The sequence below is a fragment of the Cyprinus carpio genome, chromosome A11 (assembly GCF_018340385.1).
Source record: "Cyprinus carpio isolate SPL01 chromosome A11, ASM1834038v1, whole genome shotgun sequence".
NCBI lineage: Eukaryota > Metazoa > Chordata > Actinopteri > Cypriniformes > Cyprinidae > Cyprinus > Cyprinus carpio.
In genome coordinates this window covers 8,425,150-8,447,774 of record NC_056582.1, presented here as the reverse complement: position 1 = coordinate 8,447,774, position 22,625 = coordinate 8,425,150, and the positions used below count along the sequence as shown (strand labels likewise).

General features: G+C 37.2%; 1 protein-coding gene across 2 annotated transcripts; it reads right to left on the bottom strand.

Moving 5' to 3' along the window:
• Positions 1 to 18,958: 18,958 nt before the first annotated feature.
• LOC109085116 (protein FAM174C-like) lies at positions 18,959 to 22,540 on the bottom strand. 2 transcript variants are annotated; one of them, XM_019099764.2, is made up of 3 exons: positions 21,931 to 22,540; positions 20,381 to 20,509; positions 18,959 to 20,243 (listed from the first exon to the last, which is right to left on the bottom strand). In XM_019099764.2, exons 1-3 carry the CDS (start codon positions 22,206 to 22,208, stop codon positions 20,240 to 20,242), a joined length of 411 nt encoding a protein of 136 aa, XP_018955309.1. In that variant the 5' UTR covers positions 22,209 to 22,540; the 3' UTR covers positions 18,959 to 20,239. The 2 variants fall into 2 exon arrangements, with proteins under 2 accessions (XP_018955309.1, XP_018955314.1); XM_019099769.2 differs by lacking the exon at positions 18,959 to 20,243 and having other exon boundaries at positions 20,377 to 20,509.
• Positions 22,541 to 22,625: the final 85 nt, after the last annotated feature.

Here is a 22,625-nt window from a genome sequence, read left to right as displayed (position 1 = left end):
TCATTATATATATATATATATAATTTCTAAAACTTTAACTAAAATTTAACTAAATACCTGGTATTTTCAGTCGAGCCTCACCGCTGTTCATCAACAACATGCAAAACGCATACAAACTAAATCAACATTCACAAATACAACTAAATTCTCACCTAGAAACCTCTAAAGAAAATGAAGGTGACAGACATGAACGCAGGTGCTCAAAGAAAGCCGTCCATCACAGGCTTATTTCCAGCGAATCTTAAAAACCAGTTAGAGGTCATTTGAGGACCCATCAGGCATTAATTGGGCCAAACTTTATTGTGTTTTCACAGGAAAAGACCCTTCCGTCCAATCAAAGTGTTGAAAAGGTCCTTCAGGATTTGAGTGTGGTGGGAATGATAGAGGCTCTCCAGAGGTCTAAGTAGGATGATGAGCAGAAAAATGCTGTCCTTTCTGCCCACTGTATACCTCACAAGTGCAACCAATTAGAGTAATTGAAAAAAGGGAGACATGTCCAATTAATAGTTTGTTCAGAGGAAGCAGAAATGGTGTAGAGTGGTTTGAGGCAGTTCGAAAGCAGGAAGAAAATTGGCAATTATTTACGTCTCACATGCCAACGCCATTATCTGGCCATTCACTCTCAACAGGGTTTCCTGTAAATAAATAATAGAACGGGCAAAAAGCAAGAGATGGCGGGTGGGCAGTGGAGGGCAAAATAGGACCACTAGGAGAAAAAGGTACTTGTGACTGGAGGCATTGAACCAGAACTTTGCATAATACCCCTTTAGGGAAAAGCGGCAAGCTGACAGGGGCATCTGAACTGTGGACATGCCTAACTAGCCAATAGAGCCATTAGCAAGGCCTGGTGCGGAGTTTTGCCTTCACGTGTCAAATCATGCATGCTCGCTCGTCTTTTCCTCACCAGACAAAACACATCAAAACCTTTCCCATTCCATTCTCTCAACGCTGCACACAGCAATTTATATTGATCACTCTGACAGTGTGATCATTCAACGGTGTGGCAAGATTTGGGCGGCACTTACCGCTTCCAGGATATGGCAGGAGATGTGCCATAAGTAGTTTGCACGGTGGGGGGAGAGCAACTCCACTACATTTGGCCATTTTTTATCTGCATGTTTTTGTGCATATCATGGGGATGGAGAGAATTAGCATATAAACTATTCGCTTGCTTGGTGATTTCTGCTTTGGTGCAGTCAGCCAGAGCGTTTTGACCTTTAAAAACCTTACAAAGTCAATTTGAAATTGTCCAGAGTTAACTTTTTTGTTTGGGTGTATTAATTCTTGTAGGCCCAACGCATATATAAACATGGCAGCCATTAGCAAACATTGATCTTCCACTATTATATACTCATTTTCGGACAACTGGGAATCTGGACCCTGCTTTAATAATTGTACAGATGCAAACTGCAGCGTTATATGAACACGGTCCACTTAATGAAGACCCTAGGCACCGCAGTAAACAAGTAAAGGGCAGTTGGAGTCACAAGTATTGATGAGTGATGGAGAAAAAGCTACTGAAAAGTTACAAAGTTTAGAATGCAGATATGTGTGCCTCATGAGAGTTACAGTTTAAACAGGCAAGGATTTCGAGTGTAAATACCATATGACCATATGAAGTGACTGGAAAATGATGACCTGACAGGCCTCACGGTGACTGACTGATGGCACCATAACAACCACTCAAGCTCTTTATTAGTGACTATCCTGAACTGTGACATGGAATGCAACAGACAGTGAAAAATCTGTCTAACCAAAACAGTCACTGGCCAAACATCTATAACATAAAACGTTTGCTGTTTTGTTTATGAATTTAGACAACAAATGAATTTAGAGAAAGATATTCACTATAATAATTTGATTACAAACTGTACTTTAACTGTTCAGTCATGATAAAGATTTCAAATAGTCAAGAAACTCCAAGTGAAGGGTATAATTTTATGATATAACCATTTTTAAATACAAAATAGAATAATTTGAATCATTAGAATAGTTTGAACATTGCTTTGCACATTTAATTTTTTAATAAAAAATGACAACAGTTGAAACTATTTGGTATTATTCAGGTCCGTTGATTGAATGCATTAATTTGGTGCAATTAATTACAGAAAAATAACTATTATTAAAGGGATACTCCACCCAAAATAAAAATTTTGTCATTATTCACTTACCCCCATGTCGTTCCAAACCCGTAAAAGCTTTGTTCGTCTTCGGAACACAATTTAAGATAATTTTGATGAAAACCGGGAGGCTTGTGACTGTCCCGTAGACTGCCGAATAAATAACACTGTCAAGGTCCAGAAAAGTATGAAAGACATCGTCAGAATAGTCCATCTGTCATCAGTTGTGTTAACCGTAACATTATGAAGTGATGGGAATACTTTTTGTATGAGAAGAAAACAAAAATAATGACTATTTTCAACAATTCGTCTCCTCTGTGTCTCTCCGCATCACTGTAGCACCATTTTGGAGAATAAGAACTGAACACAGGCAGCGTACGCTCTTCTGTCATTTTCATTTTGGGGTGGAGTATCCTTTTAATGTAAAAAAGCAAAATGGCTAATGTTAACACTGCCACTTTAGCGGTACGCAGGGAAGGACACCAGAAGCCGATTAATTCGATTGATTCGATTAATTCATCAGCACATCACATAATTAATTTACTTTAAATATGAATTGCTTGACAGCCCTAGTATTATTATTTTTGATTATAATTCCTGTAAGTGATCTCTGTTCGCTGTCTGAAAGCATATTTATGTATGTTTTGGTTAAGTGAATTCCATGTTTGAAAGATTCTCTTGATAGTTTTACTAACTCTCTAGTTAGGTATCCCAAGTGTACACAAACATTTTCTGTCAGACTACTGAGAGCTAAGTGTTACCCGTGATTGACCTTGGTTTGACCTCAGTGCTCTGGAGGTGGCAATTACTCAACACCTAATTCCGTGACAAATGTTTTAAAGATCTGGATTGAGATGAGATTTTGAGCGATCAGTTTGTTCTTATCTTCAGCAGCTAATGACATTCTGAAGATCATCATCATTTCCTCTGCAAAGCCTCGGTCTTCCCGAGAGGCAGCGTTAAATGAACCTCGCTCAGGCCAAATCAGCTTAACTTCCTCTCAGCATGATAACGATACCGTCTCTTGCCCCCGGGACGATTCTCTCGGTGGGTGAGTGATGACAAACGCCCCCATCTCTATCACCCAGCGCATCAGTCCCAATCTTCCAGATAAACGAGGGTAACTAGAACGACGACTTGCATATCTCCATAAAAATAACAGTAGATGAAGAAGCCATTTTCTTCATTTAGCTCCAGTGGTGGGGATGCTTTGAAACGGTAGCTTGCCAAGCTACAAGCTCATAAGTGGTATAAAACTACATTTAAACTAGTCTTTAGAAAAAGTAGTTAGCCCAAGGAGGTCTGGAGTACCTCGAGTAGGCAACACAGCATAGCTAACATTAGCTAAAACATAAACTAAAGTTACTAAACAGGAGAATTTCAGTATTAAACTTGAACACTATACACTAAATACAACTAGAAAAATCTGCTTCTTAATTAATTTAAATATATTTTCTACCAACATATTTTTGGGCCATTTTTTGTATATTTTTGGAAATATATTTTAAAATACATACACTTTTTAAAAGCATTTAAAATTTTAACTTGCCTTCTATATATTTCAATCCAAGAAAATAAATTTAAATATTTCACATTTGAAGAAAGACCTTATTTGTTATCTACATGAGTGAACATAAAACAAATAAAATGAATAAAAATCAGAATTTAAATCAGATTTTAAATACAAATAAGAAATCAACATACTTTACAATTTAAAAATATACATTATTACTATAAATATATATATATATATATATATATATATATATATATATATATATATATATATATATATATATATATATAAACATTATTAAATCTTTATAAATTTAGGTTTGATCTCTAAAAGGTTATTCCATCCACATTTGCTGTAAGGCTACTGTGATGATACTTTCCAAACCTACATAAGCCTATTAAAAATGACAGTTTTCAACAACTGGGTCACTAGAATAAATCAGACTTTCCAACTAGAAATATGAGAAAGAGCTACAAGCACAAATAAATTGTGACTTTAAAAACTGTGACTTTGATTGCTACAAAGGTTGTTAAAAGCTACACTATTTTGAAAGCAGCTGAGCTACTGTAATGCTACTGAAAAATGTAGTTACTAGTGTCGCTACCCCCAACTCTATGAGCACTCTTCTGTTTTACTCTTTATCTTTATTCCCATCCCTCACTTTCTCTCTTCCTCTCTCTGATTGATGGGATGTGAGCTGTGGTATAAGTTCGGACAAGCTTAAAGATGTCAGTACCAGCAACATTGTGGATAAGCCATGAAAACCTTCTCACTGCCTCTTCTGACAGCGTCAGCGAGAAGATGGACGGATGAGGAATGATACCAGGAAGATGGATGCATGGGTAAGGAGAGCAGAAAGATGGATGAATCGGAAAGGTACGGAGAAAGATGGATAGACGTCTCAACTGTCAAACACGTTACCAGTCATGTGTGAGGGGCATCAGTCTTAAGTGAGTCCAAAACATCAAATTAAATCAATCGCAGCAGAGCGTGAAGTATCAGTTTCATTTAAAACTGCTTTGTTCAAATTAAAGCAATAGTTCACCCAAAAATGAAAATTTTGTCATCATTTACTAACCCTCAAGTTGTTCCAAACCTGCATGAGTTTCTTTTTTCTGAGATGGGATATTTTGAAGAATGCTGGTAAGCAAGCAGTTGTTGGTCCCCATTGACTTCCATAGTCTGGAATAAAATACTATTGATGTCAATAGGAAACAGAAACTGCTTGGTTTTTCCTGAATGAATGAATGAATGAATGAATGAATGAATGAATGAATGAATGAATGAAAAGTCAGTCTCATCTGTGTCTTCTCTAGCGTTTCAAATGAGATCTTAACAAAGTCTCAGACAAGACTGTGACCGAAATTCCTCTTCAGATTTGTCCACAACCAAATGATCTGAGTTTCTTTCCACACTGATTTTATAGCTCTATTCTTTTATTTCCCCAAATGGAATCTTTAGAAAAATATCTGTGATAAAGTAGATTGTTAAATAAAACATGAGTGAGAAATCTATGAAATAGCAACCTGTGGGCAACAACATTTCCCATTTTCAGTTTATCACAATACTGCTTCTTCTGTGGTGTCATTTCCTGCACTCTCTGTCCATAATGTTCATTAAAAGGTCAAAAATAGATTTTAAAAGGTAATTTCTGGCGACTCTAGTGGCACCAAATGGAAATGCAACCTGTTTCTTTCAGTGGCCTGACAAAGCATTACTGCCTCAATCAAAATGGCATGATAGGCACTGCTCCAAATGCAACCCTAAAGATGCAGTCACATAAGTGAAATTTCAGTAAAGTTTTGTAGAGTAAAAAAGGTTCATTGCCTTTTGCCAATAGACCTTAGTCAGGGTAGGACTATATAATTTTTGACAGGAATGAAAACAAAGCTGAGGTATAGAAATACAGCACGTTCAATGGATTGTACTGTTGTTTAACAACATACTGATTGTTCAGCTGATTAAACGTCTTGATTACATCTGTGTTAAATTATGCTGTATGAAGCACAATGTAGCGTAACAATTCATGAAAATATATTTCACACCAAGCAGCCTTCTCTTGCTCAGTGCAGCAAATCTGTGAAAGCAACTTTTTTATGTTTTGATAATATAGATTTTTTTATTATATATTAGGGGTCAGTGTTGGGAAAATTTACTTTTAAAAGTAATGCATTGCGCTATGCTTGTGTTACCTTTTGTCACCTGAACTGGGTTTTTGTTTGTTTGTTTGTCTTTCACACCAAAAGTGAACTTAATAATCCTCAGGCCGAAGGAAATGCCTCTGCACCTCACTCACGATTTCTCTCAACACAGAGACAGGAGAGAATAAGTGGGAAAACAAAGCAAGTTGCGTTACTTATTTGAAAAAGTAACTCATATATTTCATTGTAAATGTAAAAGTAATGCATTACTAGTTACTTGAAAAAAAGTAATCTGATTACATAACTAGAATTACTTGTAATGCATTACCCCCAACGCTGTCAATAAATGTCAGATAATTTGATCTTTGAATATTTTGAATACAATTTTCTTTTTCTTTATCTTGTACACTCTTGATCTACTTTATTCCATTCAAACTGCTTTTATGAACCCAATCCATATCAAATGAAATCCAAGTAACTACAGTACTTGAAATATACAACAAACATTTTCCATGTGAGCTTCTTGCATGACTGACACACCTCTTAAGTGTTTATCTGTCCCACAGGTCAGCCTTTAGTCCTCATTTTCCATGGGCTGGTCCTGCTTCAGTCTGGGTTGTGAGGCCAGCGCCCATCCAGGCCTCGAGGAAAAAGCGACAGTACAGCCAAAGGGAAATTCCAATAGTTTTCCAGCAGGGGCTTTGTATCCCCACTGAGAGTGTTGATGGCTCCGGAGCACAGCGAGGACAGGGGTGGGTATTGATGCAATCACTGAAAACATACGGAGCGCCAACAGGAGAACAGAGCCTGATAAACACCCTATCTGTGCACAAATCAATTAGAAGGCGGCGTCTAAATGTCGGCACTGGGGTGCGTTCAAACACACGCACTCAAACACACCCTACTAAGGCATTACAAGAAAAAATAAATGCATCTCTATTGCTTTGTTGCATTTTCAAAACATAGGCAGCAACAGTAGGCATAGCGCAGGGCCTCCACCGGCTTATATGAATAACTTAGAGACCACCGGCGGCTGCTGCTGATAGCTGGAAAACTCATGATGGCTTTTCAGTGAAAACTCCAGGGCGGGAAGTGATCGCCGCATGCATCTTTGAACTGTTGTCTAACTGCTGGTGGCAGCACAGAGCTGCTGCAGGGCCGACGGCGAGCGGGACAGAATTGTTTCAGCCTGGTGCCGCCATCAAACGCACAGGAAGATGGAGATGTGCAGTTAAGAGCCTCATTTAGGGAGGACGCAGATGCTCCACCTGCCTCCCATTGTGAGTGTGTGTGATGTTTGAGAGAGATAGAAGGGGAGAGGATTATCACTTTGGGAAGCCACAAGTGATTTTGCACTTTAGGTTGTAACTAACTAAAAGTAGTGATGATACTGAATTAACTGCATTTTCTAACAGCAAGCAACCGTCTCCGATAAATTAGCAGTGAATTTGACAAATGCTGCAGTTCTGTTTTAATGTTTTAATTGTTAATGTCAACAGGCAATGTCTGACTCTACAGAGGACAAGTGGATGTATGGATGAGCAATAGTCAGACTGAACTCTCTTAGGTGTTTCCCAAAAGCATCATAGGTCCAAGAAGGCACTAATGGTCTCTATGATCTACTTATAGGCTTTTGATGCATTTGGCGAAACTCAGCTTTGATAAGTTCTAGCAAAACAGTTTGTTCCTGTGGTTCATTTGCATTGATTAAATAATTAACATACCTCCAATTTTATATATATATCTTCTATTGTTTTTTAAATAAAAGAATAACATTTCTTAAAATACATTTTGGTAAGAGCAAGTTTATTCAAATATATTTTATACATTATTAAACTAAGTAAAATGTGCTGAAAATATATATTTATGTTAATATACACTTATGTTAAAAATAGATTTAAGTCTATTTCAAATAGATTTAAAATCTATATTAGCAATATATTTTGTGGCCATTTTTTAATTGAAATTTAAAGAATCATGTGTATATATAAACTGAGTATATAAATTTAAAATATATATTTATTTAATATGTAAACTATTTTAAAACTTTCATATCTATGTGTGTGTATCGCTCTCTCTCTCTCTCTCTCTCTCTCTCTATATATATATATATATATATATATATATGCAAATATTAATGCTGTCGGTTAATTTTCGCACATAAATTAAAGATTGATAAAATTATGAATTATACGATCAGATGGCTTGCAGCATTAAGCAGTTCTTTGTATTAATCTTTTGTTGAGCAGCTAACTCAAAGGATCAGAGAAGTTTTAGCTGGTTAGCATGGTTCAGTTTGCCCTTGCTACTATCACCGAGGAATGCTAACGCTAACAAATCCACTCTCCATTTCCTCCGTGTGCAAACTACTTTGTTAAAGGAAAAGATTAACTGCATTAAATTTTAGTAGCTTATATCTTATCGTGCTACATTTTCAAAGAGGTTTCACCGGCACGAGTAACTTGTGAATTACTGTTTATCTTGTTTTAAGTCTTACTTAGTTGAACAGATTAGATCGAGTTAAATCTAATTGTTTTGAACAGAATGTAGTTGATAATGACAAAAGAAGACAACAATTGTTTCCACTCACAGCCGACTGACTGATAATGAGCAACGAGCATTACCTGAGTCGACTGGCTCCGTCATTAAGAGCCTGCTGGGGGAGCTGCCTCTGGATGTCTAATTACACACACAGGATTCTAGTGTCACTCCTAAACTCTGCTGTCATCGGACACAGATAGGGTTTGATACCTTTAATTAGTGTGCGCTGCTCCCTACACAGCTCTCGGGTGCTAATCAGAGACAACAGCGTGCAGTACATCAACATATGACCCCACTGTGGTCACACTGCGCCCCCGCCGGGCCTCATATGGCAGTGGAGGCGCAGGGGAATAATCTATTAAATACTCGACAGGAAATCGAAAGAGATGAGAGGAGAGATGATGGTTTGAACTGTGACCAGAAGAGCATGAAGGGAAAATGAAGGCCCACAGCTTTCTCTCTCTAGAATGAAGAGATTAGAGATCTTAAAAAGCAGTAGGAGATGAGGGAGATGTTGGAATTGGTGAGAAGTGTGAGGCATCACTCACGAGTGTGTGTGTGTGTGTGTGTGTGTGTGTGTGTGTGTGTGTGTGTGTGTGTGTGTGTGTGTGTGTGTGTATGTGTGTGTGTGTGTGAGTGTGCGGGCACAAACACGAAAGGCCACACTGCAGGTGTGACCAGCAGAAATACTCAACATTTCTTTGGCACCGCTGTGTTGGAATGAAGAAAAAGTCATTGTAAGTCTCTGTGTGTTTAATAATGAGAGGATGTTAAAGGGATCGTTTACCCAAAAATGCAAATTCTGTCATCAATTAATCACCCTTAAGTTGTTCCAAACATATTTGAGTTTATTTCTTCTGTGAAACACAAAAAAAAAACATTTCTGTAAAAGTCAGTAAGTTCCAAAACAACTCTGAAAGAAACACACACACATTAAGGAATGTATTTTTAAATATCCTCTTTTGTGTTCCAAGACAGCATTTACATTTATGCTTTTAGCAGACACTTTTATCCCAAGCAACTTACAGTGCATTCACAGGCTAACATTTGTTTTTTAACTAACATGTGTTCCCTGGGAATCGAACCCACAACCTTTTGCACTGCTAACGCAATGCTCTACAATTGAGCCACAGGGGCCACACAGACAAGTCATACAGATGTGGAACAACATGAGGGTGGGTAAATGATGACAGACTTTTTATAGAAACTATGGCAACCAACAAAAGAGTATTAGTACTATTAATTCAAATGAGTCTTTAAATAAAAAACAAACAGGGGCTTGACTGACATTTGAGTCTTTTTTCTTTTATTATGACATTTCAAAATAATCCAAAATATAATTACATTTGGTGATTAGAGCTTTTGAATCATCTGATTTTCTCTCTTTTTAAAAATAATGGCATCTACTAATAATGCAGACCCTTACAGTGCCGGAAGAATGAGTACGGAGAATGAGACAAGTGTTTTTGCTTGTTTCAGCCCGACGCAATTCTCATTTTCCCATCCTGCACCACGTTGTTTAAAGTCACCATGAAATCAAAATTGAAAATTCTTAATTTTTAATGGAATACTGTAGTTTTTATTGTAGGGGTTAGGGGTAAACACTGGGGGAAAAACTGAAGCTGATGCTTCATTTTATAGAAATCAATGCATTGACCAGTGCTGACGCAAGCCATGGTGGAGTACACTACCCTTAAAAGTTGAAAGGATATTAGTATTTTACTACAACATTACTTTTAGGACATCGCAAACTATTTGTTTAATGAATATGACTTAACCTGATGGAGGACGTGTTCAGTCATTCAGGCACTCTCTCTCTCTCTCTCTCTCTCTCTCTCTCTCTCTCTCTCTCTCTCTCTCTCTCTCTCTCTCTCTCTCTCTCTCTCTCTCTCTCTCGCACGCGCTGTTATGTTCCGTAATAAATAAAACATTTCTTCATGCTAAGGTGTCGGCGTTGAATCCAGTGGAGAGAAATCCCCTCACAAATAACTGCAAACTGGCATTCAAATATGCCTCCATGTTGTTAGCAACGCCTCAACTTCCAACGATCCAATCAGTTCCCGAAGGACAAAATCAAGTCCCGCCCTCTCATTTCAGATGCCGTTTCACTCAGATAGACGTCACAGTAGAGAAAAAAAGACAATCGCTACTTCCGTTTCTTGCCGACTTTAAATAGCAAATACATTTCCGCCCTAATTTGTGCGCCCATGGGCGTGCTGGTCTAAAAAAGAGGTGTGTTCAGGCGCATTGTTGACGCATTGCTATTTTGAGGAACTGAAAATAGACTGCGCAATAGACCAACTCAAACCTAGTCTTAAGACTGGCACAATATTTTTTTCTTTGTTATTTAAAGAGCGTGTTAGTAATATGCGCCTATAGGCGGGTGCACAACGTGTGTACACTTTGGCGCAACGACTGTTTTCCCGTCGTTAAACTAGCTAAAGTGGATTCGGAGACGCCCTGAGTGCACCATGCGCTTTAGACCATGCGCTTAGATCGTTAAGGTCTGGTTAACACAAGCTCAAGATACTTTCATGTTTAGTTTTGCTGTAACCAACAAAAGTTTAGGATTACATCCTAATAGTCGACTAAATGTTAGTCGATATAAAGAGCCATAGTTGACTAAAATTTTACTAGTCAGCTATTAAAATAATCTGTGATGGACAGATTGTTAACTGTTGGTCCTTGAGGTAGGCTAATTGTTCATCGACCTCAAATATGGCTTATTATTGAAACATGTTAGTATTAGCAACTTTACATGGCTGCTCTCTCTAACATTAACCTAGATAAACTGTAGTGTATTAGTATTATGTGGCTATTATTTATTTTCTCTGAAGGCATGTCACATTGCGGAGATGGTGAGTCAGCATCATCATCTTCCTCTTTGCAGCGGAAACTGACTCAGAAAACACTAGTTTTTTTTTTTTATAAATATTTAAAATAACTCCTTGCTATTTTTTTCCAACACATAGTCAATACTTTTGCCGATGCTTTGCAATAAGCTTTAATGCCACGTTTTAGTCGAATAGAAAAATCTTTAGTCGGGGGCAGCGCTACATTTAATCAAAAATCCATTAAAAAAAACTGACTTCAGGACGATGGAAATGCAAATACTAACTAATTTCCAGGCTTTGGCCTCTGCAGCCCTCAATTAAAGTATTTTTTGTTTATGTTTCGCTGGTTGTCTTGACTTACACTGACACCTAGTGATGTGGATGTAGCATGACATAAGAAAGTTTCAGCTGCAGATATTATAAATGTATGCACTATTAGCAGTCATTTATGCAACAAGAATATATGTCCCCAAATAATGGCATTACCAAGCTAAAGTAAGCTGTATTTTGCTACTCATGTGATCGCAACATGTCTGCACCCACAAGACAATCCTTTCTATGTAAAATATTTAAAAGCATAAAAAGTTTAATGATCGAAAAAATAACCTTTATAGATCACCCTGACAAATTCTCTAGCAACTTTTAAATTGGACTCTCCAAGTTGCCTTACCTCTATGAACATAAATGTTTACGTTTTTATTGTAAACTCTGCATAAAAAGTGCAGCAAGCAATAATCTCTCAGCAAATAAGACTCAGTGGCCTATTTATACCTGTTATGACTCTGAAAAGATCTGCAAAAAATCGGCAGATTTTCACACTGCCTTCTCCGTGCCCAAATGACTTTTTCATGAGCCTAATAGGAAATTATGGGTTATTATATTCTGCCGCTTGACACCCTGATTAAAAAATAGCGCAACACAAAGAACTGCAGGAGAGTGGGAGAGGAAAAAATGAGCCGGGGAAGAATGTACTACTTTATTTTGAAAAGAATCACATTCTCTAACAGGGCCGTGCAGAGACCTTTGGAAGGGCAGGTGCTCAAAGTGTAAAAGGGGCACATGAAACACAGCTTTAATTAGGGCTGTGCTCCTTGCTGATATGTGTATCGAAATGGATGCTTCTGTATTCATACAGCAGCAAATGCCATGACGCAGTTTTGAAAAAGAATCACAGAACAGAAAAGACCATTTTAAGTGTAAAAGTTAAAGATTTTTTTCTTTGCCCTTCTTAATTACTCTGGAATTAGTAACTAAATTATATTATTATTATTATTATTATTATTATTATTATTATTATTATTATTATTATTATTGTTTTTATTATTATTATTATTATTATTATTATTATTATTATTATTGAGTTTATAGGGTATGGTGGTTTTGCTGTTGTAAACACTACTGTTGCTGTTGTAGAAAGAAATAGAAAGAAAATAGAAAAATAAATAATAGAAGAAAATAGAAGTCTTATTAAAATAGAATTCTATTCTAATCCTGTTCCTAATTTATTCTTTTTTTTTTCTTTTTGAATGATAATGATAATAAAAACAGGATTGATAAGTATAATTCAGAGGATGAAAAAAAAAATAGTATATGCCTGTTTTAACAGTGTTGTGATAATTATTTTTAAGGCATTCTACGTTTTTTTTTTTTTTTTTTTTTTTTTTAAATAAATACTGTAATAATAATAGTTCAAAGTATGAATAGTTTTTAATCAGATAATATAAAAAAAGACAAGACCCCTCGGCGCCCTTTAAACTTTTCCCCAATCAAACAGCAAGAACGAAAGAGAACGTATGGATCTGTGCATGACCTGACATTTTATCCATCATGGAGCACTGAACTCTCTCATGCAGTGCATGTTTCATTCATACTCGAAGACAGAGGGCGCTCTCCTGCAGAAAGTCAAAACAGTCTAATAGAAGTAATAACTTATGACTTGCAGGAAATCCCTAATATGGTCAAAAGCTCCTGGCTATAGCTGTAGCTGAGCTGAATAAAAAGCAGAAACTTTACCGATGAAACCTGAACACAATAAACACTAAAAATATATAGTTTATGTGTGTTTTTCAAGTTATCTCCATGTAATAAATAAATAATCTAAACTAAATAATCTGATTGACTTATCATTTAGTATAGAAACTATAAAATATATTTCCTGCCTTATTCTGTGATGGGAAAAAACCAATCATAAAATTTTCATTAGGAAAATATTGAACCAAAATATAGCCCCTTGCTGCAGCTAACGTTACTTCCAAAGGCTGCAGTCAGCAATAAGAACAACAGCTGTGCATGCTCTCTTAACGTCGTTCTTGTAAAATAATAATAATTTAATAATATAAGTATAAACGTACACTGCTCCGCTGAGAACTCCGGCAGCCGTGAACGTGTAGTGTGCTAAATTACTAACTTGAGGGATCGTCCCAGATGAGATCGTCAAGTGAAAGGTCATCATATGGATAATTTTATTTAAGGCTAAATTATTATTCATTAATTTTACTAATAGTTAGATTGGGAAGGCCTTCACAAAACGGCGTTCAATTACAAAAAATAAAAAATGTCTGGACAAAAGGGCACTTTGTGCATCAAGGGGAAAAGGGGCAGTTAACCCCCCTCCCCCTCCCCCTCCAACCTCCACCCCCGCATGTGCCTTTTCTCTAATTCATTACTCTCACAGGAAGCAATATACACTAAAATGAACTGAAAAAATAATTTTCCTGCCATACATTTGCTCATGACTGCGACCTAATCCTCAGGGCCTCGGGGTAACCTACTCTACTCCCCCATATCCACCCCCCCGAAAAACCTCATCAGTTCTCATTTTCCTCTAATTCAGCTATCTGTTCAACTTTAACCATCCACCTGCCCCTCTCAGTCGACAACGGATGAGACTATAGCGAAATGTATACCATGCTTTACGAGATTTACAGCAACTACATTCATCACCAAGGAGGAAGTCTTGAGAGTTTCTTGAGTGTTAAGATTAAGACTGGAAACTAGAAAACAATTCTACACCGGCCAGCTCTTAAGAGCCTCAATTGTCTCTTTCTAAACATCTCAAAAGTGCCTTTTCGCCATAAAGCATGAAGTAACAACAATCTCTGAATTCCTGCAGGCCTTGTTGGAACAAATCATTACGTTAACACGTTAAAACACAAGATCTATGGCCATGCTGCTCCAAAGGAAGACGTTTTGGAACCATTTTTTGGCAGAGTTGTAAAATTCTCCACATTTACTAAGGGTCCAGCGAGAGATGACAAATTCATTGGGTTTCTGATGACTGATGTAGCACTTCTTTTAATATAAGTGTTTTTGTTCTTCAGTTACCAAGGCTTTTGGATTTTAAAGTTGTGTTTTAGGATTGTTCTGGCACTGTTCTCAACCTCAAAGAAAGGATGTGGGAGATAAGTTAATTCTGTCAAAGCAGTCTGTCACAAACAGAATGAATAATATTTGTCTTTTTATTTTCAAAACCTTTTTATGTTATTATTTTCAGCCAATTAAATAGATTTTTTAATGGGCAGTTGATAAGCAAGGCTTTTATTTTTGCTTTAATTAGTTTTATTATTATTATTTTGGTTTAATAATCAATCCGGTTGTGGGGGAAACAAAACAAAAATGTAAAAAATTAAAAATATTGAAATTCTGCTTTGAAATACTGTTCAGTTTGAGCTTGTCTGGATTAGTTATCACAAAGCTCATAAATCCAAGGGGAAACAAAATGAAGTACAGCACATTACATTAAACCGCACATTGGACCACTGACATCATGTCTGTACTATTGCCAAAGTCCCTGAAAGGAAAGACTGTTCACTCTGCTGCCATATTTGTTACACCTCTGGACATTTCAGGCCTCTATTCCCATTTACTTGAATGGGGAAATACTGAATAAGTTGTCCCTTCACTGCCATTTTTAAATCCTCTCCCGAGGTCTTATGGCATAGTAAAGTGTCAATCGAATGCACACTTCAAAATCACAGCGGAAGTAGTAGGTCACTTTTCGCCTACTGTTGTTGAATACTATGAATTCAGACATTCTGCTCTTTTGGAGTAGGCTTTTTTTTTTTTTCATTTCTTTTTGCATACTATATAGTAGATAAGTATGCAATTTCATATGCAGCGATAGTGTATGTAATTTGGATCACATCAAAAAAGTTGAATAAGACAGATATTTAGCCTCTATTTCTCTAAATATCTTAGTTATCTAGTCTATAGAATTATTATATTGTCCAAGTGTCTTATTAATGAATTATATAAGACAAGAAGACAAAGGTCACAAACTTTACAGTCTGTTTGCCACTATACCTGTGCAGGAACATGATACCAAACACTGCACAGCTTTTGTTCCAGCATCTATGAGAAACAGCAGCAGTTCAATAGAGCCGCAGAATAAAAGCAAATCTTCAATCACCTGCTTGAATTGTACTGTTGAATATAGTTCTGCTTTCTCTGAAGTGTCCGTCAACCTTATAGTGAACATGGTCCAATAGATGTGTGTGTGCTTGAATTGTAAGTGTGTGTGTGTGTGTGTCAATAGATGTGTGTGTGTAGAGTGAATGTGTGTGTGTGTGTGTGTGTTTGGGGGGTGTTTAGTGAAGGATTATGCAAATGAAATTTGTGAGAAAAAAATTCCTGTCCATAAGTGGGTGGGGTGGAATAGCGTGTGTGACCGAGCCGCCAATGCCCACGCTTTCCCACAATCCAGCTTTGTTCACTGGGACGTCACCGTGAGGGTCTGTGGAGAGGAGGAAGAGCAAGAAAGAAAAGAAAAGGAACAAAGCACGGTAGATAACTATGGAAAGATACTGGCCCATCTTTCCATCTCATTTCTATCAGATTTACAACCGCATAAAATACACCCTTCGGGAAAACGGAGCTCAACAGCTTGACTCAAGCATTTACAATAAAGAACAGTGTCATGATTTCCTGTCCATTAACTTTCTAAAGATTCTGGTAAAGCTACAATCCAACAATCAGAGGCAATAATTAAAAGGTCAATTGGTCAATTAACCAACGGCTCGGGGGGGAATGAGTAGTTCCCCACAGCCCAGAGTGTGGACTGGTTATGTTTGGAGTAGCGTACTAACACACTATTCTTAATATTTCTGTATACACTGTAAATAATGACTCTGACTATTTGTTATTTGTTGTTAAGCATTAGACAAACAGGTTGTGTTGTACTGTGCACAGTATGCATTTTTGAAAATGTGAGTACTGTGTATCCCACAATGCAATGCATATGACCTTCCATTTCCAATGAGATGAATGAACCACAAGTAAATGATTTGTATCATCTCTATTCATTTTATTTATGAAATACTTTTGAACATAAATAAGCATTATTTTTAAAATGAAACTGGACACACATGCAACATGCCAAGAATTACAAAATCTGCATACTACTGTTCGATTTTTTTTCTGTGAAAAACGCTTACTTTTTATAAAGATTTGTAGAAAAGCATAGAATGTATACTGCTAAAATTTTGCCATTAATAACACTATATCTTAATTTCATCTTTATTGTATCCCTTTTAATAAATGATACCTTCACGATTCCTTCTTTTTTATAAATACTTCTTGTTTTATTAAATATATTTATAAAAAAGGAATTAATGTTGCTAAATTATATATTGATTTCAAATATATTTTTATTTATTTTATGTTATTTATTTTTTAATGTATTTTATTTATATGTATTTTTTTGATATGTAATCAGTGTGTGTGTGTGTGTGTGTGTGTGTGTGTGTGTGTGTGTGTGTGTGTGTGTGTGTGTGTGTGTGTGTGTGTGTGTGTGTGTGAAATATGCAGATAGAAGGGTTCTTAAAAGGTTATGAAATCCAGAATTTGTGCATTAACTAAAATGCATTAATAATTAAACAATATTTCTATGACAATATTTCTAGATCATTATATCATAGCAGCTTCTCTTGCTGCCTGTATATTTAGGTTACATGACCCAAACAATCTTTTTATCATTCTTTCTTTTTTAATGCAACATATATGGGTCCTTCAATATTAATTAGTTAATTTTTTAAGTCGTCATATATTTTGTGAAATTGGGATGAAGAAAAATCATTTTCCTTATGGGGAGAGTTTGCATCAGTTTCTTGTCATTAATCATACAGTGAAGTACTTGAGATTAAAACTGTCCTATGTGAAGCTGACTGTATTTATTATAGATTTAAGCAGATCCCAAACCTGAGAAAGGACACCAAATAGTAGGAAGAAAGAAGATGAGAAGTTTCACTCCGCACGTTTGGACTTCCCGGGTCAGGCCGATTTGGTCAACAGGAGAATCACCATGAACACACCAAACCCACCAGCAGAAACATCCTCAGCATCTCTCTGACCCACAGGTGAGGCTGACAGATGCCGATGCGCTCTTTAACCCGTCAGTCAGCAGAAGAAAACAATAAAGCTACAGCTTTAGCTGAAAAAAAAAACTTCCAGGAGGAATATTTTATGCTTGCTGTGCAGACAATGGACAAATGGCCGAGGAAATCCAAAGCGACTCAGTGGGGAACCAGGAAAATCTCCACACCACCCTCCTGATCTCAGACAAAGAGGCACAAAAGGTAATTTTTTATCTGCTGAGCAGCATCTAAAAGGTATGAAGCGGGAGCTGCTTTTCACGGCTGAGAGCGCAGATGCAGTGCTGAATCAAGCTGGGATGATCATCAACAACACACCACTGCCCCTCTGCCTTTCAACCAGTCCGAGTGTAGCTTTTCACTGAGTTAGATTTCCTTTTTTTCTTCTTTTTTTGCCTGAATTAATCTCTCTTCTAGCATGCTTCTTAAAAGTGGGATTCTATACAGAGCTTAGCCATCGCATTTCCAGTTTTTCTTCCTTTTTTTCTTTTGTTGCATTTTTCCAAATTCCTGCTGTGGCGATCAATAGCATTTGTCGTTTGTTCTCCTTGTTGGCTTGTCTCGCCACATTTTCAGGAGGTAGGTAAATTGGTCTTGACTAGAGTCAACCGGAATCATCAAAAGCGAATCCAATCACAGAACATTCAACTGTTCCAGTGGGAAAAAAACTGAGATTCTGAAATATGGTCTAAGACTGTTGCTCATTAAGCAGTGATGATATGAGCAAAAAATGACAAAACTCATTATCGTGTTAATGTAATATAATGATTGTGTGTGTTTTGACCCCTTTTGACCCTGGGTTTGAAGAGGGTTGTTTCTGTGCTGGATTAGAAAAATAATGAACATTTGTGTTGTTTCAGCATAATCATGTTTATAGACTTAATTCTCTGTTATTTAGCTGTTTTAATGGTTCATAAGGCAGGAACGAGGCCAAACTCAACAGGGCAACAGCTGACAGTGTGAGTGTGTGTATGTGTTTATGTACAGTATACAGTGTGCTCTGCTATTAGACATATGGCGCCATCTAGTGACTGAAAATCACAGAAAAAAAAAATTAAAGCCTTGAAGCCCCTTCACAAGGGGGAAAAAAGCTGTTTTTGTAAATTTTTGAATTACACTAAAGAATAGCACATTAATTATGATAATTCAACATTAACAATGTTAATGCAAAGGTTCTAACAACAAAAAAAAATTGAATGCAGCCTAAATTATATTTAGAGTATTTAAAGTCACTCAGCAGAGGCTTGTAAGTTAACTACTAAATGCTGATTTGAAGCTATTTACAAACATTAAATAAAAATTATAATCTTAACCAACTTTCAAATCCGCTGACTAACCTTGTAGTATGCTAAATTACAATAACTCCTTACATGCTTTTTATGGGGTGTTTCTGAAATCAGTCACATCTAAAATATTTTCAAGTAAAAAGTAACAAGGATGAAAATAGAAGAGAGAATTTAATTACAAAAGAGCCCAAATCACATCCAATTAATTGAAGTTACAAAAAGGGAATGAATGAAAGGCACACTTCAGGAATTATTGAAATGATGTACATTAAATATTGATACAGTGACGGTTCATGCATTTCAGTTTGACAGTATTTGACAGCATCAATAAATACAAAATACAAGTAAATGTATTTAGAAGAAAACTATGCCACAACACCCCCATACACACCCTTTAAATGTTCAAGCTGATATTGGATCCATATACCTCAAGATGGCACGCTGTTTTAACAGCAAATTCATTTGCCACCTTTACACAATCCTGAATCACACCCAATGAAAAAAAACACAGTCTCACAAAATCTCAGTTAACACTCAACCGGAACTGAGCTTGAAGCATGTCTACGTTTGGAACCAAAATCTTATGGGAATGTTTAGTCTCTAAAAGTATAACTCCTTTGATTTATGAAACAAACCCTGAAATGGTACGATGATGAAGTGGTCAGGAGTGTTGCCATGTCATGAAATACCAGGTTTTGCTGTTGTAGTCTCGAAACCCTAAAAATCAAAGTGCATCACTTACTTATGCTGGTTTTTGGCATGTTTATACAAACAAAATCTGTGACTTTATCACACTTATTCCAGAATTCACATCTGAAATCAATACCCAGTATAGTCCCAGTATAGTAAAGAAAAAAGACAAGAAAGGAAAAGAAAAAAGCTAAGAAAAAAAAAGAAAAATATGAAGATATTTAAAAAAAACAAAACAAAAAAAAAAACAATACCTATCATAATTTGACTGTACACCTAAAACAATTATAAATTCAGATAGTCCAAACAATATAATAGTCCCATAAATTAGCAAACAACTTTCAGGCCTTTCAGTGTTGATAAATTGCAAAAGAGGGACGGTCTTTTACAATATTAAATATTAACACACATCAACTTAGACAAGAGTTTCAAACCCCTAAAAATGATGCATAAGTAACTTTGGCACAAAACACAGTTTTGAACTTCTGCCGACTTTCTTTCCAGAACAAAGTGTATGACCCTCTGAGAAATTTCCAAGAAGATCTATTTGGTTATATCAGCCCAAAATATATCTAGTTTAAACCTACACATTCCACTTAAATCTTGGGAAAAGGCATCCAAGCATCCTGACTGGGCTGTAGAAAATGACAACAAAATCATTCAACAACCATTCCGGTGGAAATAATGGGATTGTCTTCATCACATTCGATTTCTGGCGGTGGAATCGAATCACCCCCAGAGATTCATCTGTTGAAAGAAGCAGGAGAGAAAAGCGGTTCATATCTGAGGTATAGATTTCAAGCAGCATCACAGGCCGAAGTCTAAAGCTGAGCACAGACTGAGCGTTACTTAAGATCTGGTGGAATAATCCAGTGTTTAACTACCTTCTCAAAGATCTGGCTTCATAAACCGTAGTATCGTCCTCGTCGCTTTCCAGGTGGCCCATTTCCACCGTGTCGTCATAGTTTGACAGCAGCCCGTATTTCTTTCTCTGAACACCGGTTTTCTTCAGACTGGAATGAGAGCACAAATGACTTTCTCTTTCCATGTAACACAAACAGAATGAGGCTAAAGTTACAAAAAAAAAAGCATCATTCATTTTGGAGTTTTATTGGATTTATAAGTAAATAATGACTTAAATGTCAGCTTCTAAAGTAAATGCATTGTTATTGTTAGTGGGTGAGCATACATCTTTTTCCCAGAAATGTTTGGCCGGGATTTCTAAACTGCCTAAAATGTCCAGGGTTTGGCTTTTCCCTATTGTTTTCATACTTGCTGAAGGTGATGACTAAAAAAGTAGTTTGACCAATAGTGTGCAGGCATTGTACACAATCGACCAATCATGGCGGGATCTCCAGAGAACGGTCAAAATAATGCAAATACACACGCATATAAATGTGAGGAGTGAACAGGAAAACAAAGACAAAACCTGGACATTTTAGGCAATTTAGGAATTTCAGCCACGACATGTTTGGTAAAACGAGGATGTATGGTCACTCTCGAAGTAACCCAGCTGACCCTCCACCGAGAGACAGGAGAGTAGATTAACGTCGGTGGACTCGAACTTGAAAAACGGTGTGTATTGACGAGATGCTCTGTTCACTTATACCTGAAAAATAAGCTTTAACACTATTTGAGCATAAGAAATAACATTCATGGGGCAGTTCATTTCAGATTTTGTTGCTGATTTGAAAAATTTAATTTATTTGTGATTTCAGGATTCATTCATTTAGATAGGACTTGGTCTTGGATGAGCTGCCTGGAGGTGTTGCAAATATATCCGCCGAGTGAACAGACTTTCCTTGAAAGGGCCTCGGTTACCTAGCTGTCTTTATATCGTTTTATCAACGGATTGTAGGGGCGCCGGTAGGGACGGACTTCTTCACACAGCCTCTCTTCAAATTCGACATCCATGCTGTTTTTCCAGCGCATGTGCAGTTGGTGCTTTTGTAGCCTAGGGACCAAAAAATGGGAAGCACATGGAAGTCCGCAAAGAGCCTTCGCGTACACCCTCCAATGAACCTAGCAGACCCTTGCACACTCACAGAAAGTATTACACCAGATTAACTGTGACAGAGCGCTCCATTAAAGATGCAACTGTATGATGTGATAGTAGACTAGGTCTCAAAGCTTGCCTACTCTTCTTACACAATCAAAAGTGTGTACTTTAAATCTTCACCAAAGGTGTACATACTTTAAGGGTGTAGTATAAGTATGCACACTGGGACGCAACAGAGGATGCATGGTCACCTTTAGAAGTAGCTCAGATGTGTGACTCTCTGCTGGTCATGTGACCCATGAGGGGGCGACCCGCTCGTACTAAGCCTTTAACGTACTAAGTACACGCAGTATATACTGTACACTGAACACACCGTGTAAGTAGGAGCACTTTTTAAGATAATATCTGATTTGACATGTTTTCCAGATGACTTACCGGACTGCTCTCACCAGGAAATACAGAACTCCGATGGCAGTGATCCCGATCAGGACATACAGAGCCCTGTTTACCATCGCGCCGTCCAGATTGAAGCCCATTTTTGTGTTGGCGGTGGTGTTACTTCTGTGAGCCTCTTCTGTGACGTTACTGCCGCTGATGCTGGAAGCGCTCTTGAGTGCGGGAGGTTTAGTGGTGCTGGGCTTATTGCCCGCGTCATCGGCGAAAGAAACAGCCCACAAAGTCAAAACCAGAGGCAGAAGTCTTAAATGTGTCATTGTAGCCCGAGTTGGTGCTTTTTTAAAGGCAAAAGAAGACCTACACTCAAATATGAAGTTGGCTTTAACGACTGAATCCAGTTCCTCTTCCTGATTGAAGACGACAGCGCAGTACGCGTGGTGTTACGATCAATTGTGTCCTGAGGGAAATCAACGAGATCAGGTTCCCCTCTGAGAGCACGAGCGCGCGAGGGTACTTAAAACATATTATCGTTTTATTTTGAAAATATGGCTATAATGATAATTTTGATGCCTGAATCATACTCCACGCATATACGTCAAACAAAACGGTAACGCTGGATACTCTAGTCCGTAGTAAAACACAAAGCGAGCTTTCCCACAGGGAGCTGTGAATGTGAACCTTCTGTACAAAGCCTCGCGTACTTGAGTTCGCGTAATGTGTGTTTATGTGATTTC